General features: G+C 35.6%; 3 protein-coding genes across 3 annotated transcripts; 2 read left to right on the forward strand and 1 right to left on the reverse strand.

Moving 5' to 3' along the window:
* The first annotated feature begins 17442 nt into the window (after positions 1-17442).
* On the forward strand, positions 17443-20381 carry LOC135796526 (large subunit GTPase 1 homolog). The gene is given in 5 exon segments (XM_065308578.1): positions 17443-17640; positions 17736-18903; positions 18906-19214; positions 19286-19491; positions 19554-20381. Coding segments are annotated over 5 exon segments (2013 nt in total). The 5' UTR covers positions 17443-17538; the 3' UTR covers positions 19782-20381.
* On the reverse strand, positions 19812-21253 carry LOC135796527 (RNA polymerase II subunit A C-terminal domain phosphatase SSU72-like). Its single transcript, XM_065308579.1, has 3 exons — positions 20734-21253; positions 20413-20671; positions 19812-20341 (listed from the first exon to the last, which is right to left on the reverse strand). Exons 1-3 carry the CDS (start codon positions 20964-20966, stop codon positions 20240-20242), a joined length of 594 nt encoding a protein of 197 aa, XP_065164651.1. The 5' UTR covers positions 20967-21253; the 3' UTR covers positions 19812-20239.
* A 243-nt stretch (positions 21254-21496) lies between these two features.
* Positions 21497-27983, forward strand: LOC135796530 (zinc finger MYND domain-containing protein 11-like). Its single transcript, XM_065308584.1, is given in 9 exon segments — positions 21497-21645; positions 24580-24866; positions 24960-25469; positions 25523-25933; positions 25996-26464; positions 26466-26510; positions 26569-26816; positions 26868-27038; positions 27095-27983. Coding segments are annotated over 8 exon segments (2265 nt in total). The 5' UTR covers positions 21497-21645; positions 24580-24584; the 3' UTR covers positions 27224-27983.
* The last annotated feature ends 12 nt before the right edge of the window (positions 27984-27995 follow it).

Raw genomic sequence — 27995 nt, forward strand, 5'->3', positions numbered from 1 at the left:
ATGTGGGTGATAAAAACACTGCGATGTTGAAATAACGAGAATACCCGATGTATTATCTCACAACACTCTAGGAAAAACGTAAACAAAAGATTTTTGAATACTTTTCAGAAAGTAAATGCAGGGAAACAAAGGAATAATCAACACAACGTGAGTATAACTATTCTAGTTCCAAGTTTTGTAGTAGGGGGCGCTGCTAAGCGCTGTCAGTTATTCAAACCTCTAAAAAATATCACGAGTTGAATCAATCTTCATTTGTTTCGTGTGACAACATTAAATCCGTGTCCGACGTGTGCTTTTACGACTCCCCACAATCGTCGCAATGCAAAAACGCATTGCTCGAAGCCCGAACGCATCCTCACACGCAGAGATTTCACCGGAGACATCCCGAAGACATCGAACACGTTGGTAAACAGTAAATGTTCGCGCTTTAAATATTACGGCCGTTCATTCGTGCAGGAATCCGCATGATTTGGCATTACAGTAAAGTAGTAAACGCCACGCAATAACACAACACGGGGAAACGGGGCGCGCAAATAAATGTCCGGCGAGTTGTTAAAACACGCGCCGGAGCACACCGCGCGAAGAAGAGGAATCGTCGAAACCCAGGTGGAAGTGCGAAGAGATGCCAACCGGCGGTGTCGAGCAGTCGAGGAGTTCCCGGCGTGATTTATTGCTTTGTGAAGGCGATACCCGGCGAGCGTGCGAGGCCGCACGAGAACACCCAGACGAAGAATACGAGAGACACGCGTGGAATTTATCTTGTATTTGCTGCGAGAGGAGATACAAATTAAACGAGCTTCGAGATTGATAAGAATTTCTACTATCGTGGCAGCTATTAACATTTTTATGGTAAAGTTTTAGACAGCGAAGAGAAATAACTACTTTAACATACAAAAACTAAAGAAAAAACAATCATTTTTGCTTTCAGCATTTTTCGCATTTGAAAAAAACTTTAATAATTTAAATCAACATCCAAAATAACCAAATGATTAAAATTTATTATTTCAAATTTGATATGAAAATATGAAGATTAGAATATGAATTGCACCTGTGTTGACTTTCGTCTTGTTGGTGACCGTTAACGATCGTGTTATTACGAAAATTAATGGCTTCTAATTTTTCTAATGGCAAATCAAAAGTTTATAACCATAAATTTCATCAGCGCGCGTATGAATTATTCAAATTTTCGAATTTAAAAATTTAAAACTGATTTATGGCCTATCTCACGGTGGTACTACTATTTTTAAGCAATGAATCTACTTATCCACAACGTTTACATATTATAATTACAAAATTACCGCGTGAAACTTTAAATTACCTCATTTTAATATTAGATAATTCTAATACTTATCATTATTATAATGGAGTTATAATTTAATTAATATTGTAATTTATCAGTTACTAGCTTTTGCTCGCGACTTCGTTCTTGTAGTTTTTAGTAAAAATGTTGTTACTTTTTAATTTCTTGGACTTAGTATGTGTTTTTTCCATCAGTAAGTTTTGGAATTTTATTTTAAAGAAATGAGAAATGCTAATAATGTATTTTAGGGTAATTTCTCTAATATTTAAAACACTTTAGGTCATAATTTTTTGATATTTTAATAGTTATTCTGCTTTTCGGAACAAAGACTAATCCAACAAATCATAGATCATCAAAATCTGCCCAGTTGTTCTTGAGTTACCTATATGCGCTGTAACTAACACAACTTTATTTTATATATTTCTTATTATTTCTTATTAATTTTATTATGGATCAAGTTTAAATTCAGCAAATTAGGCTGTGTTGTCAATTATTTACTCTAAAAACAATAAAAAAGCAATTAAAAAAAAATCAAAATAATATCTTATTGTGATCAGAAAAATATAACTTTCGTATTTATATATAAACGAATTCAATAAGTTATTGTTTTGTGTGCAATTTTGAAAATTGGCCAGCCTTATTCTCTTCGAAGAGAAAAGTATTTATTTTCGTTAGTTATGCGCGTCATAAGTTACGACTAACAAGCCGCGCCAATACGGCATTAAAGTTTCCAATTAAATTCGCTCAATTATTTACGATCACACCGCAGCGGAGGCCTGAAAGGTGAGGTGTACCTACCGCACATATTTATGCGCGTTTATTTGCATTATTTCACTTTAAGCAAATTTATTATCATTTATCATACCCACATTTAATACAAACACACACGCAACACACCATGCCACACATCTTATACCCACGATAATGTTTTATTTTTCCTTTTTTTAGTTTTAAATTTTCGTGTGCATTGCACAAATGGCTCGAGAAATAAATCACTTACAGTTTCACAGTTTCAATTTGTTGCGCTTGTGTTTAAACGCACGTTAAACGACGAGTTACGAGTGTGTTAAGTGTGCGCAGCGCGAAGAAAGAAGAAAAGGTGCGAAGAATGAGCGCTCGCGGTGCGTTCGGAACGTGCCCACCCATTTCGATCGACGGGCAGCGCCGGCACGTCGTTTGTTTCACGTGTGCTTATTAATCGACGACTTATTACTGTGGGTTTTTGTTCATACCATACAGAGTGTAACAAACACACCCAATGATTATATATTTAAATTATCAACTGGAGATACTCAGACACTCAATAATATGATTCGCTTATGTTTACTTTTAAGGTTATATGCGGAATGACAACAAAGCGTGGGCGAAATGTTATTGCCTTCACGCTCCACCAACCAACCAACCAATCAACAAACAACGATTCCAATTGAAAATTCCGAATAACGCATTTGTAAATCGCAATATTGCAAATTGAAAATTGTTTCATTTACTATTTGCATTCGCAGAAACATAAATTAGAAACAGTTTGGAAACTTTGAAGTGCGTTTTTTTGTTTTAGGGAAAGTCGTACGTCAGGATGCATTTGAACTTAGCATGAAATTCGTGTTTCGTGCGCGCCTGCCTTAATTATACGAATCTGTGGCGATAAATCTCAATTTGTCGCTCGGCGCGCTGAGTGCGGCGCTAATATATGGCCGTTTTTCAATTAATTATCGCCGCACAACCACCCACCTACCCGTGAACCCACTGCGATGGTGGCAACAGGGTTTGACGTCCGTGCGGGCCCTGCACATTGCACACGCTGCAGTCGTAGATCATCTTTGAAGGAAATTTCCGTTTGGGTATTATTCTTCTTTTTCTTTTTATTTTCAATCATTTAAAGAGAGAAATTTAGTTTACAAATAGGCACCACAAAGATATTTATAAGAAAAATTGTTTTTTCGGTAAAATTCGTATCGTTTTCTTATCGAATTAATTCTAAATCACCTGTTAAATGATGTCAAATGACATAACCTTATCGAGCAAAATTTTTCATCTCTTTTAAACCAAAAATTAAATATTATAAAATTTGGAGAAAACATTTTTTAATCATAAATTTATCACAAGATTCTGGTAAATATTTTTCATTTTTGACGCGTGGTGGCGCTGGGAATTTGTACACTTTGCAAAACATAACCTCCATTATTACCTACCCAATATATTATATTTTATTTCTTGTGATATTTTTTATCTCTTTGTTTTTTTTTTTGCTAGGAAATGAGTTGACGTTTAGCGTCGTATAACAAACGAGCGTTTCACATGTTCGCCGGCAGTTTATTCCGGAATCCGGGCCGTTCATTCTCATTCCGCGTTTCGGCCGACCCGCCCGAAACAAATGGGGTTGCGTCGAATAAAATAACTTCTCGCAGGACGTTGGCATGCCCATTAAAACTCCAGTCGGACTTAAAACTTGCCTTGCAACTCGACGAGCTTAATAGGAAAAGTACAAAACGTTTTTCGTTTAATACTTTCGGTAATGTAATTCGACTTTAGACTTTCTCCGCGTTTGCATATCGACGTTGAAAACGAAATGAAAAACACAAAAAACTAAACTACACCAAAATGGCCATTTGAGATGTGGAAAGCATATAAAATACGCTTTTCTTATTAAACTTTTGTTTATCAAGTATATCAGCAACGGCTGTTTAGATTGAAATCTGTAATCGTTTTCGTTTATTATATTACACTTCGTGTTTTTTGCTTTCTTTTCTACGTCGATTAAATGACTCACATAATCGACAAACAAACAACGATTTCTTGTGTTTGTTTTATAAATTATGCTCATTTCCTTACTGGTAACGTAGTGCACGCAGTGTGAAGTAAATAATTGCCAGTTTTACGCGCGCATATAATCATCACAGCGTGTGCTCGCACGGGTCATAATTACACGCCATTTTTGCCATTTGCAATTTTTTGAATTTTTGTTTACCTTCGGACATATTTAACTGAAATTATTCATCTGCTAATTTATAAAGCAATGTTTACTTATGCAAATTTGAACAACGTGAAAACACTGCTTACTGCGAACTGAAACTGCGAAAGTAAGCAAAAACAAAACGTCCAAACATTTCAAGCCCGTGGGTGGTTCGTAAAAAACATGTGTTCGTCGAAAATTCACCGAATTCGATAAGCAATTTAATGCAAGCATGCATAATTGAGCAGTGCAGCCACGTTTGTTCTTGTTAAGTTTTGGTAATAACATAACGCTGTAATTATGAGCACGAGCGACTCAATAAAAAGTGCAAACGGGACAGCTGGTAAATACCATCGATAAATTGCATCCGGTGAACTGCATAAATGCGTGCTAATTACAATATTTACGCAGTAATAATTTAAAACAAAAAAATCTACACACTAAAAATGGCTGCTGTACAATATTTCGTGTGATTTGGGTTGCCTAGCATTAAAATAATATAAAATCTCTTTTTCGAGTTTTTGATGCAACATAATAGAAAGTCGAAAATCGAGATTACGATCACGAGCGTAATTTATGTGGGGTGTTAGGGTGTAAATATTCCGGACAATGGCGCCCCGCTGTGTTTTATTCGATTTCATCTCGATGCGTCGCGCGCTTGTCTCCTCCTCGTGATTATGAATTTCTCACTGCGCCCGTCCTCGTCTCGAACGTCGTGTTTTATTAATAATCAACTTATGTGTGCCACACACACAACACCTTAGCTATAGACACCAGCAGGCCAACAGCAATCATAAAATAAATAAATAGAATTAACACGAAAGACACAAGCACAGATTAAGATTAAGGAGACAACCAGGCACCAAGCGACACCAGATTTTAAAACAGTCAATGAAGCTGAGTAAGATCTATCTCTAGAATAATAAAGTATGATAAAATATAGATAATTGTTTAACATTCGAATTTTTAAAATTTTTCATTTTAGAAATTTTTTAAATTAAAATTAAAATTATTATTGATTGATTATTATCCATAATAATACTTCATTTGTTTTGTTGAATAAAGCGTAATTATAATCGTAATTAATTTAACATATAAACAATTGTTTCATATTTCATACTGCATTGTTGTTTTAATAATGTTTAATTAATCATCGGTTCAATAATAATAATTCAATAACTCTTTGTTCTTTGCAAAATTTCGCTTGTTATTATTTACGTCTCCAACATAAATTAAACTGATTAAAAATGTGTTGGTTTGTAAATGCAAAAGTGCAGTGTTGTCGCGTTGCAGGGTGTGCGTAAGTGTAAGTCATTCGCGCATGCGCCCCGCGCGTTGTTTATGCGTTAATGGTGTGTTAGCGTGTAATAAGTTAAAACCTATTAAAAGCGAACGAATTCCAATCACCATTGCGTATAATATATCCGTCGGAGTGCGCGCGCGCTCGCAATAAATATTTCAACTTGTTGGTGAACGAAAAATTGAAGTGCTTCGAATAATTTATTCAGAGGTGTATTAAAAACTGCACATAGAATTGTTTTATTCATTTTATTTGATAAATAATGAAAATTTTTAATTAAAATGTTTGTTTTGTAGGTTATGTAAGTTTTTGACATTTGTGTTGTGTCAACAGCGCCATCTGATGATGATATTGAGAAGTTCTCACTGTAAAATTAATGTTTCTAGGGGAAAAGAGTATAAATTCAATTAATACTCACCTGTGTTATTTCCAGATTGGTATACGAGCACACATAAGTCGCGCGCGTCGCCTAGATTTATACGACGAATGCGTTTTCTTTTCAATTTACGCGTGCCTCGCCACCACCGAAAGGTAGTCCTGGTTGTGCACTGCGCGTGTGGCATCATAAATAAAAACACGAAGCCGCTCATATACCGGAGGTGGGAAAACGCAGGTATTATAGAATAAATAAATAATTAAATAAATAACCGCTTGTTAGCGAAGTGTGTGGCACGCACCTCTCTCGCGACCGCGCTCGCCAATAAACAAAGACGGTAATAGGCAATTTGGTCGGCAGTGCAGCGATGCACGCGTTGCGCAACGAGTGTGAGCAGGACGCGCAATGGTCGCAGGGACTGAAGCGCGGCGATAAATAAACTGGCTAACAAGATGCTGTTACTCACGGGACTACCCCCCGAGGTGAAAAACACAAGAGCACATGAGGCGTGCGCATAAGAGATGCACACAAGATGCGCGTGGTATCCGAATGTGTTTACCATCAATATCAATACCGAGTTATAAACACTCGTATAGTACTACATATTTCGTGGGGATATGGTGTGTGACTGTGAGAGGTAAGGTATTAACTGGAAGGGTGGATAAATGTGTGAAAAGTGGAATGCATAATTCATTTGAAGAAAAAAAGTTTACTTTTGGCACAAATGAATTAAATCTGGAAAATTGTACTGAATTTGCCTATATTTACATTACTTTTATTATTTGCCGGTAGGTGGCAACACACGAGCATTAACAATAATCTATAATATGAAAATGAATCGCAAAATCTGTTGGTAAGCGCATAACTCAACAACGCCTAGACCAATTTGGACAATTCTTTTATTAAAATGTTTGTTAAAGTCCAAGGATGGTTTTTGCGGCGAGAAAAATTCGAATAATTGCCGGGAAAACCCTAGAGACAGCCCTTTTCATTAGGATAAAAGTTGGCATCGAGATTCAATCATAGTTATAGTTAAATAGTTGAATCCGAGATGGCGCGCTGAAGTGTATTATTAGCAACTCTTTATATAATTAATTTCTTTAAAATAAAATTACGAATCTTATTGATTGAATTAACACATAGGTACTATGTCTAGAACAAGAGAGTAAATTAATTAAAAAATTGAAATTATACTGAATTAGTGCCTATAAATAGAATACTTTTACTATTTGCTGTTAGACGGCAGCAAAAATCACACATAACCAATAAAATTGACTGTAATATTGTATTATTTTAATATTTTCTGAATGCTTTCGCTTTTTCGATCAAACATTAACCATAAAATTATCGACACGTTTTCGAAAATCGTTTTCACGCATCATTAATACTAAAAATAATTAAGTGCATCGCCAAGCACCAAATATCGATCTCCTTTCTATCAAATTTCTTCACATTTCGCTTATTTCTGGCGCTTCCGCATTGTAACTAAATTAAACGCATGCTCGATAATAAAGAGTGCATTTAAAATATTCATTCGGTGTTAATCGCCTGTCGAACACTAACCACTAATTGCCAATTGGTTCAATTTTACATTGACGACTTCCCGGCTTTCAAGGAGCACGTTCGACGCTCGATTTGTCTTCTTTGCCACGCCAGAATAGACAGACATTTAATTATATCGGCACTTAACCGCACAATAAACAGTTGTTTCATTGTTGTTGTTTTTTTCTTTGTTTCAACAGGTGCGCATTGACTGCCTCAGTTAAGTAGTTACCATAGATTACCTTCTGTTAATCGATGAATTGATGTGTTTAACTTTAAACGTGATGAGGTAGCGCTAACAGACAGAAGGTGGGCAACCGCCATTTAATTTTTTATTTAAGTAAAATGGTTTCAGGAAGCATTTTAAAAATTGATAGGATGAAAATGTCTTATACTAGATTTTGCTCGCGACAGGGTTTTTAGTAAAAATCTATTTAATTAAAAAGATTCACAATTTTATTTAAAAAAAATTGAGAATTGCCTTTTAGCGCCATCTGAGATTAAATTATTTAGTTATAATTATGGGTGAATTATTATAATAACTTTAATCTCTTATTTAACACCCTGTAAATCATAATTTTCGAATCCAACAAATCATAAATAATCAAAATATATCCAACCATTCTTGAGTTATCATTGTTGTAACTAACGCGACTTTGTTTTATGTTATACCTATAGATTAAGTTATTTCTGTTATAATTTTATGATGTACAGGTAGTGTACAATGCGCACGTGTGTAATCTGCAGACGTGTGCAGGCGTAATGAAGTAGCGACGCTGCGAGGGTGCAAAAACTAACCGACGCTAACTGAAAAACCTATTATTCTCGGCGGAGCTAATGTGACATGCTATTGTATGATGTGATGGGATAATATACCTACCTTGATGGTTTTAATTAACAAAGGCACGTGTAATACACGTGCATATAGTGCACTCACGCTACAATCAACACATTATCTACTGATTTTTTTCTTAAATTTTTTTGCAGAATATGTCTAGGTACTTTTATCAAAGATTTCATGTTATTATTGCAATTATGATACATGGGAATTGATTTACAATAACAAAACGCAACTATAGAAATAGATTATGATTGATGCATTTTATTAAAAAGGTGCCTAACTAATTAAATTTAGTTAATATTGTTTCTACTTCCACCTTTGAAACGCCAGTTTTTCAACGGTTTTGTGACACACAAAGATGTAGTTTAAATACGGACGGCCATGGACGTGACTAAAGTATTTTAGTCATGGGTGCAGCTTGCGTCAGTGCATTTGTCTACGGTGCAGCACAAGACCATACGAAATGCATGAATAAACAAAGAAACAAACTCATATTCGTATTCATAATATTAATTAGAATTTTGATAACTAAAAACAAGTTAAATGGTGGTACAATTACATTACATCGCTAGATACACTCCATTATTAATTTATGAAAAATATCAACTATATGAGTAAATTAATTTATAAATTAATTGGATGTTATGATCATAATGATGTTGATTGAATGTTTGAATGGAGTTATATTACATCATTATCTTAATTAGTTAATTAAATGCGTTTTGTGCCTAACAATAAAACCAATACAGACTATTTTATCATTTAATAGGTAAACAGATAATGCAAAACCAAACTAACAAATTGAAAAAGATCTTTTATTCAATTATTAAAACTGAATATTAATTTCTATCAAGTAAAATGATTATGAACTGCATTCGTTATTTCTAGTAGTAATACTAACAATAATTAAATAAATTTGTAAAAATGATACAGCTTCGTATTTGCATGTTGTGAATATTTTATGAAATGAGACATGGCGCTTTGTTTGTTTTAACAGTTGGAACTATAAATGAGCGAATATGTACACATGAATGTCAGACATAAATAAATTAATCACGTCATCTTGTAATCTTGTAATTGCATATCGAATTACATTAAATTGCAATTCAAGTATTGGATTACACTTTGGCACAACCGTAGACCACATTTGCACACCACGCCACAATCACAGATCAAAAATCAATAGAGTCCGACCGAAAGTGAATTTTAGCCGAAACCGAAACCGAAACCGAAATTTCGGCCCTGCAATCAGTTTCGGCCGAAACCGAAACCGAAACCGAAACTAATTTACATAAACATATTTTTCTACTTTTACCTACACATCGCCAGTTTTTCCACGTTTTTTAGATACATAATCCATTTCGGGAGTAAAGTACTCGTTTAGTCACTTGATACTTAATGTAGTATTAATATGAGCGAACTAAGATGGCAAGTAACGACCGCCATTAGCCGCGAAGTTAGCCGAGCGACGCACGACAATTCACGAAAAGTGAGTTTCGGTGCGGCCGAAACTTTCGGCCATTTTTGGCCGAAACCGAAACTGAAGCCGAAACTCGAATTCTTGGCCGAAACTGGCCGAAACCGAAACCGAAACCGAAATTTCGGTCGGTCTCTAAAAATCAACCAAACCACAATGGAAATAATAATCTAATAAAACAAAATCGTGTTAGTTACAGCATTTATAACTCAGGAACGGTTGAACAGATTTTGATTATCTTTTATTTGATGTATTTGTTTTCGCTTCAAATAGGAGAATAATGATTAAATTGTCAAAAATTATAGCTTAAATAGTGGTAAAGATGGGATGAAAATTGGTATAGAAATTCATAGTTACAACTAAATAATGCGAGATGGCGCTAAAGTGCATTATTAGCATTTTTCATTTCTTTTGAATTAAATTGCCAATCTTTTGATGGATTTGACACAAACTAGATTTTAAACAAAGTCAAACTAAAATTATTAACATTTATATTTAATAATTCCTATATTGGATTTTGTTATAATTCACCTATAGACACAAGATATTAAATCAGTAATCTCAAAACCGATAATTATGTAGGTATATCCAGAACGACGAGATGATGAGATGGGCGCGTTCCACTAATGTGTGATATGTGATGTGTGATGCTTTACACGCTTTATAGCATCCGACATGATCAACATGATCACTAACGCGTTTGATGAACAGCCACATGTTAAACAACCCATCAAAGAAAGAAGACTCTTCTGTTATTGAAACCATTGAGGCTAGTAACGTATCGTGATTTTAGAATGATGCATCATGTCAACATGCTTTTGGGATGTTCACAAATTGATATGTGTGTGCCTGCTGTCGCCAGATTAATAAACATGATATTTGATAGTCACATTTGTTATTGGTAGACTTGTTATATGTCGATATGACGAATTATTCTTTGTTTTAGTTATGTGTATGTATGTTTCCTATAAACTCTCAAACGTGTGCACTGAATTTGATTATATTTTCAGAGGATCTTTAGATTAGCTCAGGGATTAATGTTGTAAAGTTTTGTAGAGGAATTATAATTTTAAACATGAAAAATAAGGAATAAACGTTTATATGACAATTTTATTGATTTAAATGATTACAGGTGGCGCTAAAGTACAATATTTTTATTTATCATTTCTTTAAAATATAATTGAGAATCTTTTTGACAGAATTGGCTGTTTATTGGCTCAAAAAACGAAAAAGTATTTATTTGGCCTATTATTTAATAAAATATTGACAAGAGTAATAAAAATTAAACAGAAATATACTATAATTTCATGTGTTGAACTTTAATTTGCAACATTGTCAATCTAACCTCTAAAAATTTAGTTTGACATGGCAACACTGTTCTGTCAATTTAATTTCATGTTTTAGTTGTTCTTTAACCATGTAATAGTTCGTTTTTTCGATATAAAATGTGTTGAATAAGGATATTCATGTTTACGTGCATGTTTTCTATTCAATGATGAAACCTACAACGCGCTTTGGAATAATAGATTTTCAATAAACGAGGAAATAATAAATCAAGTCCGACGAACACGCCGTTAAGTGATATTAACAGGTAAAATTATAACGATGGACAAACCACAAAATGGGCATCGTACAAAAAAGAAAAAAAAGCAGAAACACAATAGCACAAGGGAGGTAGATACAAAAACAAAGCGAGAATGAATAAAAAAACATAATGATGAAAAAGAAAACATGTGAAACAAAATAGGAAGAGCCTAGGGATAGATAACAATTTGTTGCCACCGTGCTTTTTAATTTAATCTGATAGATTAAATGCCTTTTCGTGGCATGATGAAAGACCCGAGGATAATTTATGTGTTTATGAATTCTAAACGACTGGGTGGTGTGGAAAACTAATGAATATGATCAATTTTAATGAGGAGGTGAATTGTATATTTAAAACATTCAAATATTGTTTATTACGTACGCAAAATGTTTCCTTTTATTTATTAATGTAATACTGTTATTACAGGCAACAAGAAAACAATTTTTCGCCGTTATAAAATATTAAATCATTAATTATTCAACACGAAAAAATACTCCCTCAAATTGAATATGAATTTATTCGTATATAAATTCACAGCAGTCTATTGTTTTAAACGAGTGTGTTTTATATATCGCACCATCATGACACGAATGTTCCTCGAAGGCGGAGAAGCGTGAAGGCGATGAAAACCATGCTGGTGAATACTCTTTGACAATCTCGCGATTCTTCGGCTAGAAGAGTGAGTTTGGGCGATGGTTATGCCTAGAAATGTGAATCGTACGTGGCGATGTGGCGATGTGCGACCGCCTCCTTTTAACAGCGCGCCCGCAAGAAGCGGAGAGCGCGATCGCCTCGAATAATTTATGGTCCCACACCCTTCCGATTCTATTACGATAATTTTAACACCTGTACTTATGGTGAAATCGTTTTTAAGCGAAAATCACCCTTAATTATAGCGCCGGCTAAAAAGGTAATTGCCATGCCGCACTCGCAACAAGATACGCGTTACACCAACACGTCTCAAAACGCAAATATTATTACAAATTCATGCAACGGCTATAAGCAAACGGTGTGATGGTATGATCATCAATGGCGACACTAGTTGGGCTATAATATAAAAATGAATCGTGAAATCTGTTGGTAAGCGCATAACTCAACAACGCTTAGACCAATTAGGCCAATTCTTTTTTTTAAATGTTTGTTAAAGTCCAAGGATGGTTTTTACGGCGAAAATAATTTGAATAATTGCTGGGAAAACCCTAAAGACAGCCTTTTTCTATAGGATAAAAGTTGGCATTGAGATTCAATCATAGTTATAGTTAAATAGTTGAATCCGAGATGGCGCGCTGAAGTGCATTATTAGCAATTCGTGTTATAATTAATTTCTTTAAAATAAAATTGCGAATCTTATTGATAGAATTGACACATACTATGTCCAGAACAAGAGACTAAAACGAATTACATTTTTATTAAATTCTCCCTGTACGAAGTTTGTTTATTATATAAAGAACCTAATTAAACCTAATTAAATTCAGTGACTAATTAGTCTAAAACAATATTTATTGATTAGATATTTAGAAATTGACCGGTAATATTTAGCTGGTGTAATATTTAGTACATAATAATAATTTGATTGGAAACATATTTCTGGAAGTTAATGTTGTGTACACTTCGCCAATAGTTTTATAATGTTATTCAAAATGCACACAAACTGAAATTCCCTTGCGCAATTTGTAAAATGCGTGTCTTTATACCCGTTTGGCGTGCGAGCAGCGAATTACTTAACACGAACGTAAAAGCGTAATTAATAAAACTCTCAGCTCGTCGACGAGCCATAAAATCGCGTCATGATCGCCAACCAGCTGAAATTATCCTCGCATCCTTGAATCGCCGATTCGTCGTCTTCGTTCAGTCCTTTGGCGCGTTGCAAAGAGTTACGTGCTGCGTCCTCACGTGTTTTTATGCATTTAAATGTCCCATTTACGCGTTCTTTATTTTTCGTTCGCCTGCGCTCGCGTTTTTAGTGTTTTCCAAGTAGTTAGCCAGAGTTATTCCTCATTTCTTATTCTACGTCGGTTAAACTCACCAAACACGAAAGGAAGCTCAGAAAAAATGCATAATTGGAAAAGTTGAATGATAAATGATAAAGTTTAATATTAATACATATAATAAATTGTAATAAAATGGTGCAAAATGCAAAAAGGAAGAATTAATTATTTTAATCTAGATTTTCATAGGTTAATGATGATGTGTTTAAGTTAAATGACATTAAACAAATATAAATTGCACAAATGTAGCACGTAATATGTCGTGAGAACTGATAATTTTAATGCAATATAAGTTTAATTATTTTAAAAACAAAAAGACGATTATAATTTGTCTAGAGAATTAGTTTAGGAGAAAGATTGCTTGATTGAACAAGTTCAAACACGTTCGAATTTTAATAGCCTGCTAGCGATTGCTACGGACGTGTTAATGTTTTCTTTCAAGCGCATGTTCATGTTTCACTCTATTCACTCTATGTTAATGTTGATATTGTGATAACGCGCATGAAAAAGCGTTCCGAGATGTAATCGTGCGATTAATATTATAAATCGATTATAAACACACACAGAAATATATCTTATACGTGGTGTTGATAATAATTGTTGAATATAATACTAATATTACAAAGAGTATGTTTGTGACGCTTTCACGCAAAAACCACTCAGGCAATTTTGATAAATTTTGGTATAGATATATTTTGAACTTAGGAAAAGCAAATAGGGTACTTTTTGATGTAAAAATTTAACTAGAAGAGTGAAAAATAAGCGATTAAAGTTGATATGAAGATTCAATAATAGTTTTAGTTACATAATTCGAATCCAGATGGCGCTAAAGTGGAAATTATTAGTGGAATTTGAATAAAATCGTAATATAAACAAGAAACAAGAATATTTTTCATTAAAATTAACACTGAAGAAGTTTCTGGCAAAATCTTGTAATAATCCAATAATAAAATTGCAATTTACTTAACCTAACCTCCATAAAACTCACTTGAGTGTTATTTTTGTAGGCTGCTTAAAATTCAGTTTAAATTCGTTAATTAATAGCTGCATGGCGTGTACTTATTAGATATTTCGAGGCTTTCATTACCTGCTGGTTTGCGGTGCATGGACGAGTGGGGCACTAACAAGACGTTGAAATATTGAAATAACGAAGCAACCAAGCACACACACGCCTTAGCATCAGGTGTGCAACGCCAAGCGGGGCGCAGCACCTCGCGCTGGGTGTTGGAATGATTTATTAATCCGTTTTTTAATTAACGCCGCGGTTCATTATAACATTTATAAGCGTGTAACCGTGTAACAGCCAAACACGATTGTTCTGCGTGTGGCATTCGGCAGAAATTTAATTTCAGGGTAATTTTTAGGTTAAAAAAATATGAATTTACACGTTTTGCACATGAACCGAAAATTGTACATAACGTACAAATTGCAATATGAAGGTTATACTAGTATTTACAGATGAATTACACTCCGGGTAACAGGTATAATGAATCTGAAACGTAATAAATTTTAAAAACTAAATATTTGTATTGAAATTCCTGCAGGTCGGTAAGTGTGAGAATGATTACCACCAGGTTGTTCAGGTGTGCGCACACCGCCTCGTTATCGCCTGGGTCGTGAGGGCCTTCTCACATTTTCATCAGCTCGTATCGGCCGTCGGTGCTGCACACGGAATACGCGCTTGCTCGCATGACGCCGATTCGTGCCCGGCCACAGCACCCGGCTATCGGCGATCTATAACAGCCCATAATGAGTAGCCGCACCGTGGAATTGATTATGATTAATAGAAGGCGCGCTGCGCCGTTGATAGCGATGCGCTCAGCTTCATGCCACATCCCGGCGTAAACGATCTGCCTGCGCCTTCGAAACTTTTGATTTAACGCTCAATGTTAAGCGCTTGTGAATCTTATAACCCTCGGATGCAAATTCAGGGCAGAAAATTGATTTTTGTGTTGAAAAACACTCAAAAATCAATTTTTTAACCTAAAATTCACAGAGCGAAGCTTAACTTTGATACCAGATGGCGTTGACAACGAAAATTAATATTTTAGTTTATTTTACATGCAAAACAACATCTTTAGCACTCCAGGGTTAATTTCTGTATCGAAAACAACGCCATCACAATATTCTCAACAAGAGGAAGTGCAAGTAAAATTGATAAAATGCGAAAATCACCGCTTGCGTTTCATCCCCGGCAGGCATGACGTACTTAAGCTAAAAGACGATCGTTATTAAATTTAATATCAATGATGTTTATAAAAGGCGTTAAGTAGGCAAACGCCGACAGCGCGCGATTTACAATTCGCGCCATGTTTAGAAATTCGCCGCGATTTCCTCGTACGTTATAACATGGCGAATGAGTGTTTTCTGGTGTTGTTACCGCATCATTTTTATGAATCAAGCAATATTTCATTCTCTTCGTAAGCGGCCGGTTGAAGAGCGTCGTGCACTTCGATCGTGTCAATAATCACCGTTGTTATACTCACTCCCGATCTTCACACGTTTTCTGCATCGACGGCTTATAATTTGGTGGTCACGGTATCAATTTACAGCCATCTCCGGATAAAATCACGTAGTTTTTATTGGGTCAGCCCCGAAATCAATACAAACTATCATTTTACTATACTGGTTGTTGTATTAACGTGTGTAATAAACGATTAAAGCGGAATGATGCCCTCAAGACACACTTTTACACCGCTTTTCTTAAAATGTTTTATTTTTTGTAAAATTTTTTGATTATATCATCCTGTATATTAATATGTGTACTAAAGTTAACAGTACAAAGAGTTTCTTCTTGTTTTAATCATGTATTATTAAATTTCTAACAATTTTTGGTGAAGATTTCTTTATTACTCACACATAACGTTATATTACTCTACTAAAAAGTAGAAAAAATGCCCATATGATTATATTTTCTCACATTATTAATTAAATTAAAAACTTACATTAAGAACTTAATCGAGAAACAATTAATTTTTATATTCTAACTAATTTTGAACAACGAATGTGAGTTTTTTGTTGGTTTGTGACACTTTTACGCTTAAGCCACTCAACCAATATTGATAAACTTTGGTGTTGAGATCTTATTGATAAAGAAAAAGCAATTTGGCTACTTTTTGTTGCAAAATTATATTTTAAAACGGGTAAAATAAGGGATGAAAGCTTATATAGTGATTAAACACTAGTTAAAGTTGTATAATTTAACTCTAGGTGGCGCTAAAATGCCTCATTAATATTTCTTAGTTTTTTAAATTGAAAATGATATTTTTGTCGGTTTCTACTTTTATCAGGTCCAAAAGATTAAAAATTTCCTTTTAAATTATAATTTGGGCGTACACAATCGCAGACAAAAGTACGTGTAAACATTAAGATAAACAAAATTCTTCAACAATTATGTTATCGTATTGATTGTACACACACGAATATTGTTATGTTTTCATCAACAAAATTCTTCAAGATATGAAACATTTATGTAAATTTTAAACATTTAACACCCACAAAAAGCAAAAACATTCAACAATTCGACGATTCAACGAATTCAAGCGTGCATTGAAGATGCGATGTTATCATAATCACATAATGAGTCGGATGTAGTTGTTGAAAAATTCTTCACGCGTTTATCGCACACGATTCATCGTCGGAATCGGCGTTAATCACACGCTGAGTATCTTTATTCATTGCTATTTTGTGTACTCACATGGTAATTTCTGGAGTTATCATTAAATCTAAAATGCCGAAGATACAACGGTGATTTATAGTATATAACGCGCATTTTATTTAACAGTTTTAAACAGTAATAATTTATTACTATGTATTTATTTCTGCCTGAAAATAATATATTTTGATTATGATGCGACATCTCACGGATATATTACTGGACTGTAAGTATAAATACTAGGTTGGTGCGCCATCTGTTACTTATAATTTGAGAAGTGAATTCTTTTATATTTATTCAAATAATTCCATAATGATTATTGCATTTTCATTTTGAATGAATGCAGATTATGTATTATTAAAAACTCTATCGGACACAATTAAACTTTTTAGTTTGACTTCTTTCATTTATTGTGTAATTTTATTTTATTTTTTGCTGTCATGCAAACATCTGTTGACCTCAAGTTCATTTCCTATTTGTTGTTGTAGAACGCACATGTAAAATTACTAAAATTTTATAAAATGGGTAAAAAGAAAGGTTCCGCAAGTGGCTTAGGCCGCCAACTTATAAAGGACCGCTTCGGTGGCCCTAAACAACGTAAATTTGTTGCTGATAATTCAATGGTAAGCAAAAACAATTTTCTAACCTCACAGTTTAATTGAAACTGAAAATAATGATACAAATATTTAGTTAAAAATATTTTGACGGTGTTATATAGTTGCACACGACCGAAATCCAAGACGGATACGATTGGGGCAGGTTGAATCTACAATCAGTGACGGAAGAAAGTTCTTTTCAAGAATTCCTCTCAACTGCTGAACTTGCTGGCACAGAATTCCAAGCAGAAAAGCTAAATATCAAGTTTGTCAACCCTAGAAGCAATGTGGGTCTTTTATCTAAAGATGAAATGCAGCAGAAGGAGGAGCAACATCTTAAACATAAGGATATTGTCAAGATTCCTAGAAGACCTGCATGGGACTCCACTACAACCACAGAACAACTGCAAACTAATGAAAAAGAAGCATTTCTTGAATGGAGGAGATCACTTGCCAAGCTTCAAGAGGACCAGAAGTTATTACTCACTCCATATGAAAAGAACCTAGAGTTTTGGAGACAATTGTGGAGAGTTGTTGAGAGAAGTGATGTGGTTGTACAAATTGTTGATGCCAGAAATCCACTACTTTTCAGATGTGAAGATCTGGAAAAATATGTCAAAGAAGTCGGCAAGGACAAAGAGAATATGATTTTATTGAACAAGGCTGATTTTATGACAGATGAACAGAGACAAGTGTGGGCAGACTACTTTTCTGACCAGGGAGTGAGAGTGGCTTTCTTTTCAGCAAGATTAGCAAGTGAAAAGATTGATGAAGAGGAGGAGGAAGAAGAAGAAGATATAAAACAAGATAATACTTCATCAGAAGATGAAGAAGATGCAGGCAAAGATGAAGACCTTAAGACTGCAGTGCATCAACTTGCTGATAACATAACAGAAACTCTTGAAATGCTTAAAACTTCCATTTTAAAAGAAGATACAGATACAGATACAGAGGATGAAGAAGATGCAGAGAAAGATGTCAATGTTGATGAACTTAAGACTGCAGTTCAACAACTTGAAGACAGAGTTGAAAAAACTGCTGATAAACTAACAGAAACCCTGGAACAAGTTCAATCGGTCGTTTCAACACAGGCAGCAGATACACATATTCCAGATCATGAAAACAAGTCAATTAATTCAAATAAATTACTCACTAGAGAGGAGTTAATTGAATTATTCAGAAATTTTCATCACGGTCCCAAAGTAACTGAAGGAATCACAACAATCGGGTTGGTCGGTTATCCAAATGTGGGTAAGAGTTCGACAATAAATGCGTTGATGACGGTGAAAAAGTTTCCGTTTCCGCGACTCCTGGCAAAACAAAACACTTTCAAACCTTGTTTCTGGATAAGGATATTATGCTATGTGATTGCCCTGGTTTAGTGATGCCTAGTTTTGTATTCACCAAGGCAGAGATGGTAATAAACGGCATATTACCGATTGATCAGATGAAAGATCATGTTCCTCCGGTGAATTTGGTCTCTAGTTTGATTCCTAGACATGTTATCGAGTATCTTTATGGAATTATGTTGCCTCTGCCCATGGAAGGTGAAGATCCTGATAGGCCGCCGACATCGGAAGAGCTTTTAAATGCTTATGGATGTAAGACTATCACTTTTAACTTTAAATTACATATTTTTGTTTTTTAATTAATATTTTGTTTGATTTTTAAGATAATCGTGGGTTTATGACTGCTAACGGTCAACCTGATAATCCACGAAGTGCTCGATTTATTCTCAAGGACTACATCAACGGGAAATTATTGTATGTGCATGCGCCAGTTGGTGTAAAACAAGAAGAGTTTCACACCTTTCAAGAGCAAAGAAAAGTCGTATCCGAACGACATGTTCAACCGGCAAGAGAAGTCCGTGCAAGCAAAGTAAATATAAATTAATAAATAATTTTAATTAATAAACTGATTAATTCATATTAAAATTGTAGCCAAATAGATTAACAACTGAAGATTTGGATAAAATGTTCTTTAAAACTCAGCATCAAGGAGTGCACGCTAAGGGTGAGCGTGGAAAAGCAACAGGTCTGCCTGGAATGCTAGGCGGAGCTGCCGCGGGCACAAGCATGGAAAAACCGTGGAAAAAACTGCATAAACACGAGAATAAAAAGAAAAAGGAGAAACTGCGTCGTGTGTATCGCGAGTTAGATGAGCATTAATCAAACTTTAAAAAAAAATTACAAGGAATATTACAGATCACCTGCGATGTAATTTCGCTTGTAATATTATTACATATTAATAACCGTTTATATTATGTAAAATACATTCGATTTCGCACGTTAATTGTTACAATCTCGACGAGTTTAAATAATTTTCACATTTTGGTTCTTTTTGAAATAAGTCAGCAACATGGGACATGTTGTAAGTAATTAATAATTAAATTATGATCAAAAGAGGCAAAATTACTAGCTTTCTAGGCCACACAGGGAGGGACACGTGAAATATACCATTCAGATCATTTCGTTTTCAATCAATAGTGATTATCATCATAATTTTAAATCATTGTAAGCAAAGCCATGATATCGCGCAATTAATTTTTGTATAAATTTACAAAACCGCTGTGAAATATTGTTAATACTTGATGTATGTGGCCTAGCTACATCCGATTACATTCGCGTCAGTTAAAAACTATGCTGTGTAAGATGGGCCTTTTGCATTTTTCTTCAAAATCATGCAGGACTTCATCAATGTCATTGTCTAGATCTTCACTTTTCCTTAGCTGAAAATATTTTAAGAAAAACATAATTAGTTCTGAGTAATTTTGATTTGTTTATTAATATTTATTATTACCATTGAGCACAGATCTGAAATTAAAAATGCTCCAATTGTGGCCTCCTCCAAGTTATCCTGTATATCAAAATTAATAACATGCACAATGGTGTTGTCAACAGGTGTTCTGTTCTCCATGCATTCAAGCACTTGATCATAGACTCTCTCTTCACATGTGATTAGCACATGGAATTTATCATGGTTCTCTTGAAATCTCTCAGGTCTTGATTTGATTCTTCTATTTCTATCTAAGGTGTGCAACAGGCCATTCTGAGTATATCTGTAACAGATTTAGTGAAATTAGTATTGGTGTTAAACAATGATGATGATAGGAAATTTTACAATGATTTATCTTTGGACATTAGGTCTTGGTAGATCTCTTCATATGTGATTCCAAAGTCATAGATGTTGGGTTTATCTGCTGCAGAGCCTGGAAGCTTGACCTTGTCACCAGTGCCAAATGACTGCACCTGGAAACCTTTCTTGGCGAGGAAGTTGTGTGCCTCCATGCTGCGATTCATGTTGCTCGAACATATTACTGCGATGTGTAGATCATCGTCCATATTCGGTGCCATGGTTTAAATTTAATAGTTTTGTTTACAATTTAATAGTTATCTCGATGAGCTTACAGAGAATTTCTTAACCTATAAAGCGCTAATCGGCCGGAATTATGCTGCGTGAAGAGTGGCCTCTTCAGCAGCCTACAATAATAATAATTTTGCGTGTGATGAGAAAATTGTGTATAATGATTTGTTGGTGTTGTTGCCGAAATCGCAAAAATAAAATGTGTATTAAAAATGCAAATGATCGGGAAAAGATTTGGGAAGTCGACGCAATGCGTGACGAGGAATCATCTGACGTCGACAGATGACGGCTATCGAACCAACTGCAACGCACAAAAATCCCTAAATGTACTTTTACCAACTTTTGGCATAAATGAAATCAAATGTTTATCTTCTAATACTTATAAAATGTATACCTTCAAGTATCTTATCAAAATACAAAATAAAATATCTCAAATATAATTTATCATGACCAGTAAATATGTAGAAAGTTTTGCGGCGTTTACATATAATGTGACGTTTCAGAATTACACCAAAGTTACTAGATTTTTTATTGGTGCACTTGCAGAAGTAGTAGGGCAATGGCCGCCGCGGGCCGAGTTCGTGTCGATTCTTCTGTTTTGGTTTATGTTTATACAATTGTTGATAAATATTAGTGCAGCTCCAGTATTCTTCAAGCCGCATACGTAAGGTACGTGCGAAACCAGAGCAAATTTTCCAATATATCGCCTTGCCAACGCCTTTGTCGAAAAGCTTATATTTCACGGTCAAAGTGGCTCCACTCTTCCGAACATACGCATGATTCTACATGTAATTGTTTAAACAATCCGCGCATGAATGCCACAGGCGCGTAATTAATAGCACACCGTTGATTATTAGCGCCGTCACAATACGTTTCTTATCATACTCCTCGTTGCGATAATGTTTTTGCGAACAATTTAGGCGCACACACAAGAAACATTTTCAGCCTGTTTGTAATTTCTCGTTACTCGTTCCGCTCGGCTATTTTTAGGTAGGAAATCGAAACACAATTACGATGCAACTCAATATCACGAATGCATTTATTACAAGCAGAAGCAATTCGCAAACAGGTGTATTTATTAACAAAAATAATAATAAATAAGTGTAAACAACTACAGGTTGCCATAGCAACCAGATTTCTTCTAGAATCTTGTGTTGATCTAACAATGTTTAAGTTTTAAGTATAAATATTGATTAATTTTGTATTTGTTTGCCACTGTATCAAACCTTATCGATTCAAACGCATTCAGTGGCGGGTCGCACGTTGTTAAACTGTTTGACGACTCGATGCACAGTTCTGACATTAATGCCATTCGCCAGTAGTCGAGTGATGTTGCCAAGTGCAAGAGTTAAATCCGTTGCAACAGTTGTCTTCGCATCCATTAAGTAACTTCGTATGAAAACCTCCAACATCGACGGCAGCCACAACGAGGCAAAGGCCAAAATATATTTGCCAAGGACTTTCACTTGTTCTTCATTGTTTACTAGTTTCAGCTTGGTGTGAGTCACTTTGGCGTAGAAAATTGTCGCAAAATATGACAAAACAAACACAATCAGCGTGTGCAGCTTGATGGGCATCATCTCTAAACTGCATTTACGATTTGTTTGATGTGAGAGATTTATTTCTTCTTTTTTAGTAGGACTATTTGTAAATGCCTGCTTGAATTGGCGTGATTTTTCTATTTCTTCAGTGCTTTCCACTTTATCTTCGGGGACATCTTTACTATTTGTTGGTAATGTTTCTTTTAAAGTGTTTAAAGTATCCAAAATATTATACGGTGCTTGATTGCTTTCGGTTCCATTGATTTCAACAATTGTTGCGTTATTAGCATTATCTTGTAATTGTTGCATAATATCGTAAATGCGGTCGATTACATTGTCAATTTCCCTACTTTCATTCTGATTTACTTGAATATTAGTCACATTTAAAGGGTTTTCAATAATATTGATGATGTCGCTAGGTGAATCTGTGAATTGTGTGATGTCGAACAACAAATCCGCTTGTAATTCCGATGGCTTCATCGTCAAAGTGACGATTATTGCGTAAATAATTGGCAGGAACCATGCTAGGAGTACTTGCACAATCGATTTGAAGTCACGTTTCTTTGGTTCCGGTTCATCGTCGCTTTCATCGTTCTGCTTCGAGATGAAAACTTTGTCGTCATTTGCCGGGAGACTTTGTGATACTTGCGCACATGATTTACATTCAATTGTCGAATTGAATAAGGAAATAATGCCGTAAACGAAAGCGACTACTAGCATTATGTACTTGAAGTATACTTCATCGTACATGTTACAGTCTTCATCGTCAATGGTAGCAGGAGATGATCCTGATTGAGTATTTAATAACTCAGTCTCTGTTGACAATTCAACATCATCGAGTTCTCCTTTACGGAGTCTATTTCGTTTGGTGTGTTCTATTATTGTCTTGCCAAGTCGATTTATCGCTATGAGTTTACGAATTGAATTACCGCCTGCAACCGTTGAATTTTCGAAGCTTTTTTTGTAGTAATCAATGAATTCATTGAGTATTTCATTGGTATTTGAAATTATAGCACTTTCAGATGTGAATGTGACATTGGAGTCGCCATTCTGGAAGTTTTTCGGGTTGAATAAATCTCGTAGGGCTTTTTCTGCCACAGGATCGTATTGAGGTTGATTCAATGTTGCACTTGTATTTATTTCAATTGGTGGTGGAGTTGCCGGCGATATAGTTATTGTAATAGTTGAGTTTGTACCAATAATACATGCACAAACCACATAGAATATTCCCAGAATTAGTGTTGCTAATGCTTCTGAGATGTATAAAGGTGACATTTTAATGTGTTTCTTGCGAATGAGGGTGTAAGTCATGTACGCCAACACTGTTCCGCCAATTATTATTAGAATTATGCCAATAATCAAGTCAATGGTTAACATTTTGTTTATAAATTATATTTCACAATAATTTTATTGTTTGGAACACTGGTTACACTGGTGGCACTGAAGTAATTACTGTTTGGACCTCTTTTGAGTTGAGTTGAGTTCTGACAATGAATAACTGTTAAACTTGGCGATTACAATATTGCAAATGCATAAAAATACTTGATGTACAGAGTGACAATTGAACAATTCAAATTTTCAATTGGAATTAATGTTTTAGTGATATTATTGAATAATTGTTTGGAGCACGCTGTATAAAAACATTGAACATGATGATGAGGGTGACTTAACTGAACACACATTCTGTTATCACTGGACAACCTGCTGGTTGTTCCATTGTGGTGCTGTTGGAAGTTACGAGTCGTGAATGTACAGTTATTCCAAATTCCTAGTTGACTATAGTAGTTTATTTTGATTTTAGTACCTTATTTTCATAATTATATGCTGTTTTTTTTTCAGTAAATTTAGTTGCATATTTAATTTACTAGAATTTCTTCAATCAGCTTTCTCATATCTTTATTTTTTGTCATTCTATCCTATATAGAATGTTATTTTAAGTTTGTGCAATTGTTTATCATAAACAAATCAGAATTCTAGTTTTGCTCCCTCCTAATTACTGCGCATATCACGTTACGATCTATGCGTTGAGGTTAGTCGATTAAAATTTGCAATTGTGTTTCAGGCAAGATGCCGGTGCGTAGGTGCGCCGATCCTGTGAGCGTGCAGTATGTCTGGGACGCCATCAAGTCGTCAACCGTGCAGCGACAGACGACGGATGTGGCACGACTCGTGAAGATCATCCAGAAGTACGCGAATTGCAGTCAAGCGCAGGCCGAGCTTTACATTCAGCAGACGCTCGAGGATGATCTGATTCTCGAGGTGAAGCGCATCGCGCAGAAGGGGTCGAACGTTGGCACCGAGGTTGAGTCCTTCAAGATCAACCGACAGGAGGCCGGAGACTTGCAGACGGTACGCGGCTCCACTCTCATTATAAACTGCAAAACGTAACCGATCCGAGCGCGTATCGGCCAAAATAACTTAATTATCTGTGTGGTTTTGTAGCCCGCCGACGACGGTTACGACTGGTACTGCATCGAATGTCACTTGGCTGGAGACGTGATCACATGCGCCGGCTGCTATCATGTCTTCCACGCGGAGTGCTCGCGGAAGGCGAGTCGCAAGATCATGAATTTTCCTTCTCTCAACGTGCCGAAAGTCACACAGCCTTCGAATGATTCAAACACGCAAACAGCGACGAAAGCGGATACAGATAAAGATCCTCTGGCAGACGGGGACGCGGAGGGTAAGGAGAATGGGGATACCGAGGAGTCGAAAAACGATAAAGCCTTGAAAGATTCGGATAAGACTGATAATGCCGAAAGTGTTGACGGGAAGAAGAAGCCAGACGTGGAAAGTAAGAAGGACGATGCGCCAGTCAGCGTTAAGGATTACATTTATGACGAATCGCTGTGCAGCATTTGCAATATGAACAAATGCGACCCGGGAAGTGGCCTTGATATCGACGAGTTTAACTATTTACTGAGCTTTATTCTAACTCGAATTAAATCATGGGTAAGCATTGTCAAATCTTTTTAGAATCCAGTAATATTTCTGAGATGTTGCAGGTGCCAGATCATTTGACAAGTAATCTAAACGGTATGCTAAAACACGAGTGGTATACTCCGGCGGAGATGAGCTGGCGCGCCGGGCAATTGTTCTACACGCATATGGACATGGCAGCGGTGGAGCTAAAGATACGCACGAAGGACTACAAGAATTTCTCGCAGTTTAAGGCTGACGTGCTCACAATGTTGCATAATATTGACATTTTCCATGGCACAGAATCACAGGAACATGGCGCCGCTGAGTTTATGATCAGAGACATGGAGTACGACATCGCTGAGTTGCAGAACTGCGTTGATTGCTATCGTCATAGCAATGAGAAGATTAATCCAAAATGGTTTTGCTTGCCATGTCGAAAGCCTCATCGTTTGGTCTTTGCTAAACAGAAGGGATATCCGTATTGGCCGGCAAAGGTATAACATAGTTACATATTTTTAACTATTACTTATTTACTTATTTGTATATATTTTTGAAGGTGATTAAAGAAACTGATACAACGTTTGACGTGCGCTTCTTCGGTGGCAAGTACGAACGCGCGATTCTACCAAAGAACTGCGTGAAACCAATAACGACAAACATGTCGCAACTGCAAATCAAAAAGTCATCGGGTTTCAACAAGGCGATGGAGGAATTGAGATTGCACCAGCGATTGTTGGAGAATCCGAGCGAGGTTGCCGCAATCAAACTGACGCCGAAAGCTAGAGCGAAGCCAAAGCCCAAAAAGGCTGCGGCCCCGACGCTGAAGATTAATCAGAATCATAAACCTGCGTCTGTTGCAAATAAGTCAAATCTCTCGACTTTGTCGAATGTGTCACTTAATTCTTCTGCAATGTTGTCTACCAACACGAGTATGTCAAGCACGAGCGACGATGTTTACGAGTTTCACGATGATTTGGCAATTGACATCAACACGAAAGATGAGCCGAGGACGAGTAAAAGTCCTGTTAAAGCTGGGGGGAGTTAAAAGGAAAGTTTCATATCATGAAGAGGGTAAGTGTAATTTTAATTATGAATTTTAGTTGTTTATGTTATGATATGTAATTTGTAGTACCAGAAAAAACACGGAAATTATCATTGTCGACACCTGAAAAGACACCGCCGAAAACGGCCTCACCTCCAAAATCTCGCGACACTGATGTTATAAACATTTCGGATATTGATGACGATCGGGAGGGCTTCACCGAATTTCATGACCCTAGTCAGAATTTGGTCTCAAGTTCCACTGAGTTGTTACGAGAGGGCGAGGAACCTGGCATGCAAAAGTTAGACCAGCAGTATAGCGATGCGGTTGAGAAGGTAATACAAAGTTATGAAATAAATATTGTTATAATAATCAAATATTTTTAGATGAGGCGTAAATTGGAGCTATGTAAAGGCAACACTAAGCAGTTAATCGTCACCGCAATGGACTCGATGCAGGCGGAAATTGATCGAATACAGAACGAACATAACGAAACACTGAAAAGACTGTTTGAGTCACATAATGCGCAAATTTCCGAGACCAAAAAGAAACAATGGGTAAGTCCATTAACAGTCCATTACTTTTTTCGGTTTACTTATGTTCTTGTTTTCAGTGCTTCAATTGTGAGCAGGACGCGATTTATCATTGCTGCTGGAACACGACGTACTGTTCGCCGACATGCCAACAACAGCATTGGCAGGCCGAGCATAAGCAAGTTTGCAGGCGCAAGGATAAACGTTAGAGAAATACCTATACAATCTCGATGTAAAATTCAGTTGAAATCACAATGATATTTGATGGCGGGGCGCCAATAAGTCAATAAGTTGTGCCAGTCTAACACTTTGTCAACTTTTAGAAAACATTCAAAATAATTGCAACAATTGTAATATTTTAGCCAAAAATGTTATTTCTATCTAATTTTGACTTATCTTGGTTTTATAATTTTATTTATGTTGACTCAACGATTGTTGTTGATGTGTGTTATTTTCTGGCACGATTTGGTATATCATGGTACATGCTTTGTACAATTGGGGATGTTAAAGTTTGACTGCTGGGGGTGCCTACATAGGGTGCACAATATGCACACGTTTATGATAACATAAAACACATTTACTTATGGACGATTGATTTTCTGCTAGGACGCAGTTCATAACATAGTTGCAGCAAGTTATACAAATTAACTATTTTTTTGTCGCAATATTCTTTCCTATGTTTATAATTTGACTTTAGTTCCACTGTACGCAAAGAATTTGATCAATAACAAATAATTTTATAACTTGGAGTTGATATTAAGACATTTGATTGCAAGCAACCATTTGGGAAGTAGCATACTAATGTTATCAATTGCCTTGATGATTTATTATAAATGTATTGCAAATTATATAGTTAGTGACGAGTTGTACCTATGGGTATAGGTTTTAAGTACTTGGGAGTACATTTGGTTTGTATTCTCATCGATGTCTGATTATTTGGCAGATTATAACATGTTTTTTTTTTGAAAACTTGAAGTGATT

This window comes from Atheta coriaria, unplaced genomic scaffold (genome assembly GCF_025399875.1).
Source record: "Atheta coriaria isolate IRGN ID8LTWV9N9 unplaced genomic scaffold, Caltech_Dcor_3.1 hic_scaffold_7_pilon, whole genome shotgun sequence".
Taxonomy (NCBI): Eukaryota; Metazoa; Arthropoda; class Insecta; order Coleoptera; family Staphylinidae; genus Dalotia; species Dalotia coriaria.